The following is a 14,415-nucleotide window of genomic DNA, read 5'->3' as shown; positions in this document are numbered from 1 at the left end:
TGGTGTGTGTAAGACACTCGGCGGGAAAAGCGGTAAACGAGAAAAAGCAGAGAGAGAAAAAAAATCGACAAACGGATACGTAATAATATATGTAGTTGCAGGCGCGTACTTAAATTACATAATATATACATAAGTCTTGCGGGAGACCTATATATATATATATATACTAAGTACTGTGCGAGACGAATCCGGGAGTTGATATATTGACGACCGGTTGGTAAATAAGATATGAGGCGGCGTGAATGCCGAGCACGTACGGAATTTGATAAGACGATGAACACATTTAAAAATCCCGGGACTTTATTACTGGGCCGAATGCCGTGTACGCGCGCGCATGTATATTATAAAGCAATCGGAACGGCGGTCACGACGAGGTGCGTGTATCATTATATATAAATAAGGTGGGTGGGGGGTCGGGTGGGTAAAGTGCGCGACTGAACGATGGCCGCGAGGACGAGGTGAGAGAAACGCGTGCTCGTCGATCTGTAAAATGGAAATCTTGGCTCGAAATCAATCAAACGTTCACGCGTATAACACACACACACCCACATACACGAATTCATTTATACATTATATATTATATACCCCTCACCCCTTTGGCTCAGACTCGACGGCCACCCCCTCATCGGTTTAAACGATGTGCTTTTTTATTTCGTGTCCGACTCTATGTTATTATATACATACGTGTGCACACGAGTACGTGTCCTTCATATATATACGGGCCATATACACACCTTAACTAGCAGCAGTCCACCCCACCACCCCTATAATATTATATATATCTAAATACCTGTATAATATCGTATGTATAGAACCATACGCAAGCGTATCTCGTATCTATATATATTATATAGGTATTATACTATTATATGTTTACTATTTTTCTCCGTTCGCAGCGTTTTATTTGAACTATATACTGCTGTGCAATCGCTTTTATACACATCACCGTTTTCTCTCGGTCCAATTTTTATTTCTAATAAATCCTACCCGAGAAAAAAAATTTTCCAACGCGGTATTTTTTATATTTTTTTTTTAACCGCCTATCGCGTACCTCGATTCAACGCTGCTATATCAATTTTTCATTACGACGTAGTATATGTATCATATTATTAATATGTATATACTGAACAAGGAATGTTATTATTCCTGCGGCTTTATTTTTTTTCCGATTTGCAGTGCAATGTATTTATATCGACTACGCGTGTATTTGGAAGCATATCAACGTTATTGTTTTATTCCGACACGACTGCTGTAGGTAATAACCTAACTCCATCGTATAGAATATAAAACCATATTTTTTAGAGTACCGCCTATAATAAATGCACGAAAGCTTAATCTTTTAGATATAGGTATGTGTATCAGGTTTCTATACGAGGTTGGTATTTGCGAAACGAAATAAATATGTTAAAATTGAATAATCAAGTTAAAACACCTATGAATACATTATTTATTGAAAACATTTTTCTCAAAACTGTGATTCAAATATTAATATGTATAACTCATGTATTTATCAACTAGAAAATTTATAGGTAATTCAATATGAATCTAATTACTACATATAGGCAAATGTAATACTGAAAACTAATTTCTATGCACAGTATAATATTTATAAATATCGATTTGAAAAACGATATTCTAATAAATATTATTTGACAGTTGATAAATAAGTTATATTATCATAAATTAAGTTAACAATGTAGGTTTTTACTTTTTACTTAAGGTTATTTCATTCTTGGCATTTATTTTACCCAATCGTTGAGAACTTTGATAATCATATAAATAATAAATATTTCTATATAATTGGTAAAGCATCAAAGTTTAAGGCCCGGTATTACAATCATCGGTTACGTCTTCGGTAACGTGACGGTCTGTTAAAACATTTACGATCCGTTAAACTGATTATAGTATTACAATCTTCCGTAAATGTTATATTACATAACCAACTGATAACGTAAAGTTTTAAGTGATAAAACCACTAAGTTGATAAGCAGCGCGAAAATTGTTAAAATTCTGATTGTCTAATGTCTATCAGTAATCAGTGTTAATTTACTAAATAGTAAATTGTCTATTACTTATTACTTATTAGCACGATTTAACTATCTATATTTTACGATCTTAAATCGTGCTCATTAGTTAACTGTTAAATTATAATAATTATATACAATTGTTTTTTTTTAAATTGAAATGGAGGATAAAAGGTTGAAAAGTAAAAACTTTACCCTTCAAGAAGAGGAACTGCTCGTAACATTAGTAATTAAATATTGGTCAATTGTTCAATGCAAAGTAACTGATCATTCCAACAACTTGTAAGTACTTTGGATAATAAATCATAATACCTAGTATATACCAAATTACATAATAGAATACAGATATAGATCACCATAGGCGTGATGTGTACTTCCAGGCCATCATACAACAATATCTTGTATACGTAGCTGGGCATCACATATTGTTTGAACATTTATAGAGAAAAATTGCTTTCTGTTGCGAAATATTTCAGCATCATTTCCACCAGGAGATCTAATTTTAATGTGTGTACAGTCTATGGCTCCAACACATGATGGAAATTTAGCTATATTATAGAAATCTTGTCGAACCTTTTGTATTTCTGAATCATTCGAAGGAAAATATATAAACTCTGGTCGAAGTTCGGCTATTGCTTCTGATACAACCTTTATTATTTTTCCAGCAGTTGTTTTGTGTATACCAGCAAAATCACCACAAGCAGCTATAAATGATCCAGTGGCATAGTACCGTAACGTCACTAATAGTTTTTGACCAGGTGTCACTGCATTATTTCTACAAATTCATTAAATATATTTCCAATCATTTTAAATCATGCATATTAATTGTTAATAATAATCAAAAAAAATAGGAATCAAATTGGTTAAACTGGTTTTCTAAAAAATCTCGTTTTTTCATTTATTAACAAATAGGTTAGGTTCAACCAAAACCAAAAGCTTTAAAACCCTATAACCTGAACCTAAGAATTTAAGACATCGATCTCAAAACCAGAAAATTTAGAAAATCATTCTCAAAACCGAAACTGTAATGTTGAAAGGATTTCAACAAAGGTAGGCAAGTTAGTGAATATAATTAACTGTGACAAGTTAATTTTTTTTCAAGTCTGAATATTCGTATAAACCATAAATTGCAATAGTGTTTTTTATTCACACAAACATTAATCAAAAATATTTAACAATGTGCAAAAATAAACCATTAAATTGTTATTATAGTACATTGTGACCAGAAACTAATCGGCAACATCTATAATCTACAGTCTATACATGATTAAAAATTAATAATTTAAGTTATTACTGCACAATAAATAATATGAATATTATACAAAAGTAGTGTAATGGTTAAAATCAAAAGAATTAGTTTTGTTTAAATACAAATTAACTTCATTACACGATAATGATAATTAACTATAAAAATTAAAAAGTTAAGTTTAGACAAAAACAATTTTTACTGAATAAGTTATTAAGTTGAAAACAAAATACATTAACTGCCCACCTTTACAGTTTCGATCCTTGAAAAATATACAAACCTATCAGTAGGTGATGCAATCTTTGTCTCTATGACATCAAGGATAAACTTCACGGTAGTTTTTGTCAAACGAAATCTTTGTAAAAATTCGTTATCCCTCCAAACCTGAAAATGATCTGGTCGATCACGAATAGTTTTTGCCTGTCGAGGGAAACCTACTATACAAGCAAGTTCAAATAAACTGGTATCTGTATCACTTTCATAATTATCATTGACGACTTCATCATAATCCAAATGATCCATGAAAGTGAATAAATAAAATACAATAAACTTATAATTTTATACGATAAAAATATTCAAAATATCTAATAAGAGTAAAGAACAAGATGTGAGTAGGAACAGGAAGACAGCTGAAGTAAATACAAATTACAATTTACAGGAATACAAATTATCAAATTGATAACGTAAAAATATTGATAAACCAAAAAACAAAAATCCAATCACCAATCAAAAGCTCTAACGGAATGTAGTATTATGTTTAACCGCCCGGCATCGGTCGATAAGTTAACAGAAACATAATCAACCCTTTTTTGCCTTACGGACGTTTGTAATACAGGCCGGAACAGCTAACGGAGCGTTAAATCGTAACCAACACATAACCAATGATTGTAATACCGGGCCTAAGAATCTTAAATTTTACAGATACCAATAATAAACCTAGTTCACATCTACTTTTTAGTTATTGTTACCTAATAGTTCAGACACTATTTATTTTGCATTAGTTTTTTCTATACTATGGAATACATAGAGTGGTTTTGTGGTATTGGTATGGCATCTTTATTTACTTAAGAATGATTTAAGCGTGTCTAGAATATATATATATATATATAGGTCCCTGCTATCATGCACTGACCAATTCCCACATATAGGTACCTATATTACTCCAGATAGATCATCCTTTAAGCATACCGATTCTACCGATTTGTCGACGAGATGTAGACGTATAGTTTATTACTAACAATCTCCTTAACGGCACTTTAGGCGTATCTGATAAACTCTCCAACATTACGTGTCATGTCCTTTCCTTTTTCTCCAGGAACCATTATCTTTTCATGCGCCTTTCGTATTCACCTTTCCTCTCTGCCTTTTATGTGCATTGCCCTTCATATAAAATTCTTATCGGTATTTAAATAATTATCATCTTGATATTAACGTGTAAATATACAACTGGTCTAATTATAATAAATTTATGTACATCTATTATAGTCGTATATTCTATACTTTTCGTATTAGGTATAATAGTATGCTAGCAGTTTAATATTATCATCTTATTTATACTGAGTTGTACATTTGTTTTTTCACCTACATATTTATAACCTGTACTTTTGTGTAAAATAAAAATTAATAATATTTATTTTATTCAATATTAAGTACACGGAGATTTTATTGATGCTAGCTTACATTACAGCAGCAGCACCGTTTTTATTTCACATATTATTGAAAACAGTATACTTATGATTCTGCGGGTACTTAAGCTGTTATTAATTGATATATTTATAGTATTGTACTATTGTTTATAATATTATGTAAATACCTATAAATAGTAGTGGATTTACCTAGTTTAATATGGTTGAAATGAGCATAAATATAAATCACGTTTCGTTTCGTTGTATATTTTCTGCACCATGAGCTGTTTTCACCGACCTTTTGGAGGTATAGCAAAACAATAGTGGTAGGTAGGAACTAAGTAATAAATATTAAGTAACAATAATACATACATAGCACTTTAGAGTAATTTATTGGATTATATACACACATAATGTGCACTGTATAATACAGATATAGGTAATATATATTATACAGCGTGTTTCATAGTAAAAAATGTATAATACCTACGCTTTTCCATGAAAACGACTCGATTTATAATAATTTAACTCTGGAGGCTTTTGTAGAACGATCGGTTTTCACGAATTCACATGGCTGCTTTCTCGATAATAATACCTATATAGCTATGAAGTATGGCCTGTCTTACACACATTATATACCTACATACGTATATGTATACACCGTGTTTGTTGTAAGCCCCGGGGGAAACCTATATTTCGCATTCCAAAGTGGCTCGTGTTTTGGGATTCTGCATATTGTACACAATATAGGAAAATACGATATTAAAGCTATCTCCCGTCTCCGTGCACATTATACACATGATGCATATATACATATTACATATTATATACCTAATATTGGATATATATTATACATATATTTTTATACACCACTTGGTTGATTGATTTGTTTTTCTGCATATCAAATTAAATATACTGCAGTGACAACGCATACATATTATTGTTGCACACGTAATATTAAAACAATGGTATAATACATAATATAATTATTGTTATCATTATACAATAGGCGCGTATCTACATCACTATAAACGCGCTTATTATTTTCTGAGATAGGGTATGATAGAAAATCAACTACCTTCAATGCTATATACATACAACGTATACATATACATATAAAATGCCTATATAAATATTTCAATATAAATTATACATTTATAGCGGTGAACATGCCTATATAATAGTGAACCAGCACTTTGCAGTGGGCTGTTCAAAGTCGATATTTTCTGATGGCTATTGCCTACTGGCTATTTTATTCACTATTATACTTACCTACTTACCGCTGTACACTGCTGCGTGTATACTGTATAGTATACAATTCAACGCTTTTATCATTTACCCAGAAAAACTTTTAAAACTTTAAAAGTTTAGTTGGATAAATTTAAGAGTCGTAAAATTTCACTGTAGTGATAATTCGTTTGTATACATACTCGTATATACCTATAGTATATATTATATTATGTATGGAGATATCGGCACGCCGAAAACATATACGTATCGTCACGTCGACCAGCTTAATTTTGTCAAAAATAACGTGTAGGTTTGTTTAAAGGCGAAAACTATACAGCTGTATATACAACGTGTACCTATAATAATATTCCTATACAAAAACCATATTGCAATGACATTGGCTAAATCCCTAAATCCCCTAAAAGTTTAAATATATTGTACCTATACTGTAGCAGCATTATATAAGGGATAGCTGGTAATAAATTATTGAGAAAAAATAACGCTTTATGATAATAATATAAGAATGTGCCTGTGTATGTATCGGTATATTTAGGTCACCATATATAAAATAATATTCACCCGAAGGTCAACCTTGTGTTATATCACATTTTCATAATAAGCACAAAGCACAAGTGTAGGTAGGTATGATGTGAAATGGAAAAATATAACATTAATCCAATTTTGGACGAATATTTGCATGCCTGCAGTAAATTCAATTTACACATAATCCATTGTGGTTTATCCGATGTTGGCCTTGACATAGCTAAAGCATTTGATAAGGTCTGGCATGACGGACTGCTTTATAAATTTAAATGCCTTAACGCCCTTAACACACCCATTGTTATCTTCAACATCATCAAATCTTTTCTCTACTCTCGTAGTTTCACCGTTCAAATAGATAGAACTAACTAGGACGTCAAACAAATTAACGCAGGAGTACCACAATAAGGCTCAAAAATATCTCTAAAACTTTTTAACCTTAAAATATCAGATTTTCCTACATCGACGAACACGGAAATAGCCCTATATGCAGATTATAGTGTCATTTACTCTAGTTCCGTTAAAATCGAAAATGTAACAGAAAAAATCCAAACTCATCTTGACGAAATAAAAAAATGGCGCCTAAGTTTAGATGACTTTATCGCTAAAACTTTATAAATAAAATAATAAAAAAAATCCGATGTTGGATATACAGAAGGTAGGTATTTTTTATATAAAAAATGAGTTTTTTAACATAATACATTTCAATCAAATAATTGCGCTGTTATGTATTTAAATTACGACAATTAATGATAATTTTGTCCCGTTTTACTGGTAGTCATAAACCCTCGGTAGAATATAACAAAAATATATATATAATTAATGAGATTATTGTACTCGGCGCAACAATCTATATAGGAATTAGGAATCCCAGATATTTAAGTTATAATCTCTGCGTTTGGGAAATTCTCAGTTCACATCACTATAGTCTATAATAGTCTAAAACACTCGTTTTTTCTTTAATGTGTTTATTATTCGTGTTGATGCTTTTGTCGCCTATATATCCATTGTATATATGATAGCTAAATTATTATTGAAGGCACCCTACTCACTCCAACAACAACCTACAATATATATATATATATATGTATTATGTACCTTGGTATATAAATATTATTATCGTGAATTATATACATACCTAATATATAACTATACAGTGTTCGACGAATATTACCTCGCGGCCGTTATCTGCGTTCACATACATACATACATAATAATATAGTAGTTAATTTACAATATTATTATATTATACGCTATTGCAATATTACGAATTATCGTCGGCGGGTCGAAATGCCACGGGGTGGCCGGGTGGGTGACCGTCGATCGCGCGCTGCGGCGGCGGGGCGGCGTGATACGGGCGGCGAGCGGCGAGCGGCGGGCTGCAGCGCGGTGGCAATAATAGAAACCTCGGTTGGGTGCAGTGATTGGCCGCGCACCGGCTCCACCCATTCGGGCAAGAGCTCACACACGCACACGCATACGAGCGCCTACACACACACGTACACTGGTGTACTCAATCGCGCGCGCACACAACCCCGTCGACTTGTAAACCGCGTGTTACGTGCGCGCGCGCGCGCGCGTGTGTGTGTGTGTGTGTGCTCGAGCCGTTTGTGTTCGGCGTGCGGCGCAAAAAGAACGAAGAGCGTAGTAGTAGCAGTACACAGTTGCGGCGGCGGCGGCGGTGACGGTGCAGATGATGGCGGGATGCTGCGGCTGCGGCGGAAAGGCGTCTGTGATCTGTAACCATGGTAACAGTTTCGGCTGCGGAGAACTTCATTAGGGGCCGCTATATACCGTTCAATCACGCCGCCGCCGCCGCCACCGTATATGTACCTATAATATATATGTGCGGCGAACGCGAAAATCCCCGGGCCGTCGAATACCTCTGCTCTCAGCAGGACCGCGCGCGTCGTCACCGCATCTCGCGGTTACATATGTGTATAAATATTTTACGCTTATTTATATTTTATACACCAAAATTGTAGGTACACACGTGACCCCAAATATGTGGCTATTATATATTATTATATATAACACAGGCATAATGCGTGCAATTATTTTGTTTGTATATAAAGCAAAATGTGGCCTATACCTACCGCAGATAAGTCGTCGACAGGGCTCGAATTTTATAGCACTAAAAATAACTGAAAATATGCTCTCTATAATGTGATCTAAAGATACTTAAAATAACTCTGTAGACATGAAAAATAGACAAAATTTAAATTTATTCTGTCCGCAATTTAAAAAAATTATATAAAGATCACCTGATATACTTCTGTATAGAACGTCCAAGAGGTTTCTTTTAACTGCAATAAAAGTTTTAATTTTGATTTTATTATACCCCTAATTCTGTATACACGGCACGGTGGAGCGTATATATGCGAACGCGATGGAGGAATGTTATAAGCTCGGCTCGAGGGTTGAATAGTTCTATTTAATAAGATCCCGTGGGTGATGAACTTTCCTGCAGCTATCATCAATCAGTACCTACATAAATACGCCACAGCAATATCCATGCTAAACAAATATATATATATGATTTTCCTTCAAACGTCACATATATATGGCAGTGTGATGGTTGTATATATATATATAGCGAATCACGTGGACATATTATATTATTATGGATTTGGTTTTTATTCACGACCGCCATGATTCACGTATATTATTGCATACGCTTGTATGATGGTATGCCATATACGTATGCCGTAATAATACCCTAATATAGGTATATAAAAAAATAATCTCATTTTTATTTACGAAAATGTACTCTCTTACGGTTTTCTACAACGATTCGATGCGTTTTTCGTCGTAAATATTATGTTGTTGTTATAAAACCACGAGTGATTTTTACACACAGCATCGTTACATATAATTTTATATTGGTAGCTATGTTTATAGTGCTTGCGGTGGTGCCAAAGAAGATATAAAAATATATTATAGAATGCAAGTTAACATTGAATTGGTCATAATTTTAATAATTTTAATTTAATATTTTAACATTATTAAAATATTACATTAAAAAATAAATATATTTATTTTGACCTTACTTAACCTATAATAAACCCCAAATTCAATACTTACATATTTAATTAACATTATAATTATATTAACAAATTCCAAACAGCAGAAAAAATATAAATAGGTATAAATTATAATTAACAGCAAGTATTATATAGCTATATCGCCTGTATCTACATATATTAGAAATTACTATAGGAGTCCCTTTTTTGTATTTATGCGGAAACAACTCTACAGATATTATTATGGTTTTCATTAATGGTTTGGCAGAGTCATGGAAAAGGTTTTAATGTATAATTTGTCTTGAAAAAAAGTAATTGAAAATAGTTTTAAAAAAAAGTAAATACTTTAACGTATTACGTTGTACTCAGCAGTGGTCTCTGGTTCGAACTACAAACACGTTAGTACCTAATTTGTTTTTGTTTAGCGTAAGTAGCATAATAATTCCCTATACAAATCGTATTTAAAAAGAAGTAAAAACTGTATCCCTATAAGTTTGATAAGTCACGTTGAAAGATAATTTATAAAAAATCGTTAATGGATAGTAAATAAACATATTTGGACGATCGATTAATTTTCAAAAACCTTCTCCGTGTACTTAAAACAGTTAAAACTAACATAAATGATAAATCTATTTAGGTAAACATTTAAATCGAAAACACGATTGTTTAAATATCCAATAGTGATGATGAGTTGATAATTTATAGGTATATAAAAACGATAATGATGGAGGAAATGAAAAAAATGGAACGGACATAAAATATAATGTTGAAGAGGAGATTAAATGCGGATAATAATAAGGTGCCATTGAAGGAAAATGGAGATAAGTAATAAATTGCACGTTCGCATTATGTCGACAAGACGATCAAGCGTCGGTATTCCTCACGTACTCCGTAAATAATATAAAAGATTAATCTTGTCTTATATGATTTAATTATCCTGATTATATATGTTCTACTCTGTACACGCTCAAGTCTTACTTATATCGTTGTGAGCCAAATAAGGATGTTACACTATCCGTCCATAATCTAGGTTAGACCGAACTATAATACTTAAAATGTAGTGTTCAGAGACAACTATATAGAATAATTTGTGAAAAGGTTCGGTACTACTGTTTATAAATCCCTAAACTATTAATAGTATAATATTATTTATATGATTCTCAAAGTATAAGTACGGGGTAAAATTAGGGAAAAGATCTTTACAATACGGAATCATGTTTAAGAGCGGTGCTATTGCTGTAAGAGCTTTAATCGTGAAATAGGGGAAATTCATTACATTACATTTATCTACATTAAGATTTAAATCACTATACATTCCACCCAGGTCAAAAAGATTTCGAGCTTAGATTAAATTTTAAGAAAAATTTTATGTCATCTACAAAGTGGAGAAATTTATCATTTGTGATCCACTTGGTAACTGCGAGCTAATAATATTAGTACATAAAATAAATATGACAGGATCGCTGGTCTCCTCGAGGAATTCCAGTTTTATCACGATATAGCTTATCCTCACTTTTCATACTTTTTGAAAACGTCCAAAGTTCTATTTTCCACGAGACTTTCAATTATAAATAACTCAACTAATACTCTCCCACCCTACCCACACATTCCGTGTGCTGTAGGTCAACTTCTTGCATCTAATACCGTTTTCAGTATCGTTGTATAATACGCGTATATACTTTAGTGCACTTATATTATTACCACACAAAAATAACTCAATATGTACACATTATATGTACCTATATAATGTTGTTTTTCATACATTTTAAAGAAACTTTTAAGTTATAAAATTATTTTTTTAAATATCAGTATGTATATCGCGCAGTTTTCTATTATTTTTGGTACCTATTGTTGAAAACTTATAGCTAAATCGCAATTTTGTATGCACTCAAATGGCTATATAGTTTATATATGGTTTTTTATATGGTTTTATAGTTTAAAATTGTGATAAAAATTGTTTTCTAAGAAAATAATACGTATGAATATATAATGTCAAACGAAAATAATCTTTTTAAGTTGAGCAAAGATAAGTGAAATGTTGTGCAGCCTGCATAGAGTACAAAAAATATATATTTTTATAGGTAGTTAATAATTTTATTTATCACCACTTTGTTTTTTTTTCATTTAAACGATTTCAAAATATATACTATAATTAATATCTATGTAGTACATTACCTACACTTAAGTTTTAAATTTAGTATGATATAGAATATAGATTATACCTATAGCTTGGTATTATTGTATAATTTATCAAAATAATAACTACGCGTTGTTAATTCATTTTTTCGTAGGGTTAATCCTAACCTTACAAATCATTAAAAAAAAATTACCTCGATAATTTACTTGCTACAATATAATAAATAGTATAATAATATGACTATATCTGTGAAAATTATTGTTACCTATATGATGAGTATAGAAAAATACAATTTTATTGAATTTTTCATTATTTTTTTTTTTTTATTATTAGAAATAAGCCCGAGGCATCAGAGGCCATTGGCTGCCACAGTTTACATGTTTAAGGAGAAATTTTTCATTTTATTTAAGATATATTTATGTAAATTTTTGACGCATTTTTCGGTTCACAGGTGAAAAACCGCACAAATGTCAGGTGTGTGGCAAAGCGTTCAGCCAGTCGTCGAATTTAATTACGCACAGCCGGAAGCACACTGGTTACAAACCGTTTGCGTGTGACTTGTGTGGCCGAGCTTTTCAGCGCAAAGTCGACCTCCGCAGGCACAAGGAAACGCAACACACTGATTTCCGGTCCGGAAGTCTCACGTAAGCCCGACCACCAATTCACCCGACGAAAAGAAATAAAAACAAAAATCAAAAAAAAAGTCTATAATTATTTGCCGCGCATATTACACTCTATTATAACTCGCACCTGTATCCACTTTTACATTACGTTGTTATACATATGTATATATATATATATACATGTGTGTGTGTGTATATATAATATATACTTATATCATACAATATGTATATACTATATAAGTGTATTATTGTTTCTTCTGTTTCTTTTTTTAACTACATCGTTTACGAACATTTTCCACCTTCAATGATCAATGGTAGATCATCATAACTATTATTATTATTATTATTATTATTGTCGTTATTTTGGATTGAATGAATATAAATCGCAGTCGATGTGTGTTCATAATGTATCATAATATTTTAAAATATTCTACACGCAACGACAATGCATGACATGGATTTCTTAAATTACATGTCATAATACTTAATATACTGTATTTTTTGTATTATATCTATATGCATAGATATTATACTAAGTATAAGATCAATGAGTATAAATATAGTTATATCATAATATATCTTTATGAACGTGCTTCTAATAATAATTATTATATTTATCATAATATAATAGCTGTGTTCTTGTTTTCATACAAATGTTTCTTTATTATTTCTTTATGTATTTATTATTATTATTATTATTATTGTCATTATTTTTTTTTACCCTAAATAGTTACCTGTATTGTCTAGCTTTTCTTAAATAATTATAATTTTTAATGTAATTTATATAATAATATGTATTTCGTTTGATGTTAACGTAATTTATGGCAATTTTGTTTTGTTGAATAAACGAACTTATCATTTTAACACAATTAATTTCATCCGTCATTTGGAGGGGTGGCATAAGGGTGCACACGAGAATAACAAAAGTGTCGTTATCTAAATTGCCTGGCACCAGTATACATTTTAAAATTTTTTATTTAAAATAAAAATGTAATAAACAATAGTATATACTATAACTAATATTATCTACTGTGCAGATAGTAATACACATTCTATGTGGCTACAGCTCTCAAACCTTAAGTAAATGTTCGCGGTAACATAAACCTAAACTAACCTACTTTATTTTTCTAGAAATTATTGTTATCATCCAAATCGGAACAATCTAACTTCGTCGTGAAATAAGTATTTATAATATTGTTGCAAAATGATATAAAAATATAGCATCGAACTATATAGTGATGGTGTATATACATAACAACTTACTTCGTCTTCGAGTATTCTATATCAATACCTTCATCTGATATAAAACCAACAAGTTATTTGAAATAAATGTAGGTACCTAGGTATTTCAAAAATGCCAACTCCTGCAATCAACTATACCAAATAGTGTAACCGATGAATAAAGTTATTTTATTGAAGATGTACATGCTAAAATACTTTAATTATGTACTATGAATTATGATGTTATGATTTATGTTTGTTGTTTAAATTTTAAGTTTTCATAAAACAAACCGATTACACTATGTATTTACTATTTACTTGTTAACTTGTTAACTTGTAATACAATGTACATTATAATATAACGCATAGCTGATATAAAATGCACTGACTGACGTATATATTTTGTTTTTACCAATTAGTTTAAGCTATATCATGTTATACGTGAAATAGGTTTTAAAGTCCTTCATGATTAAAAAAATAAATAAAAACCACACATCAAAAAATAATGTTAAAACTAGCCGAATGTGGAATTAATAATTCTTAATGAAATTGCTGCAATACATACATTTTTTTTGATTTGTAACATTTTTGATTTACTATCTCAATTTGTTCTATCGTGTAACAGTAATAATATAATTTTATAGATTTAAAATGCCACACAATTTCGGCTTTACATTGATTTTGTGCCAATTAAACATTTAAAAAAAATAATATGATTTTATTTATTTTCCAACATACATATTATA

At 31.1% G+C, this 14,415-nt stretch overlaps 1 protein-coding gene across 2 annotated transcripts in view; it reads left to right on the top strand.

Annotated features, from left to right (window-relative positions):
• LOC107161578 (uncharacterized) overlaps nt 1-14,214 on the top strand; it is a 70,561-nt gene extending 56,347 nt beyond the window's left edge. Inside the window, exon 5 of one of the 2 annotated variants that reach the window (XM_089217293.1) lies at nt 12,277-14,214. In XM_089217293.1, the coding sequence (XP_089073419.1) occupies nt 12,277-12,473 (197 nt within the window). In that variant the 3' untranslated portion in view covers nt 12,474-14,214. The remainder of the gene's footprint in view (nt 1-12,276) is intronic. The other variant, XM_089217292.1, reaches the window with a different exon arrangement.
• Nucleotides 14,215-14,415: the final 201 nt, after the last annotated feature.

Source organism: Diuraphis noxia, unplaced genomic scaffold (genome assembly GCF_037042655.1).
Source record: "Diuraphis noxia isolate RWA-SAM2 unplaced genomic scaffold, SU_Dnox_SAM2 contig0001, whole genome shotgun sequence".
NCBI lineage: Eukaryota > Metazoa > Arthropoda > Insecta > Hemiptera > Aphididae > Diuraphis > Diuraphis noxia.
Note: the sequence above shows the minus strand (reverse complement) of the source record. Positions and strands in the feature narration are given on the sequence as shown.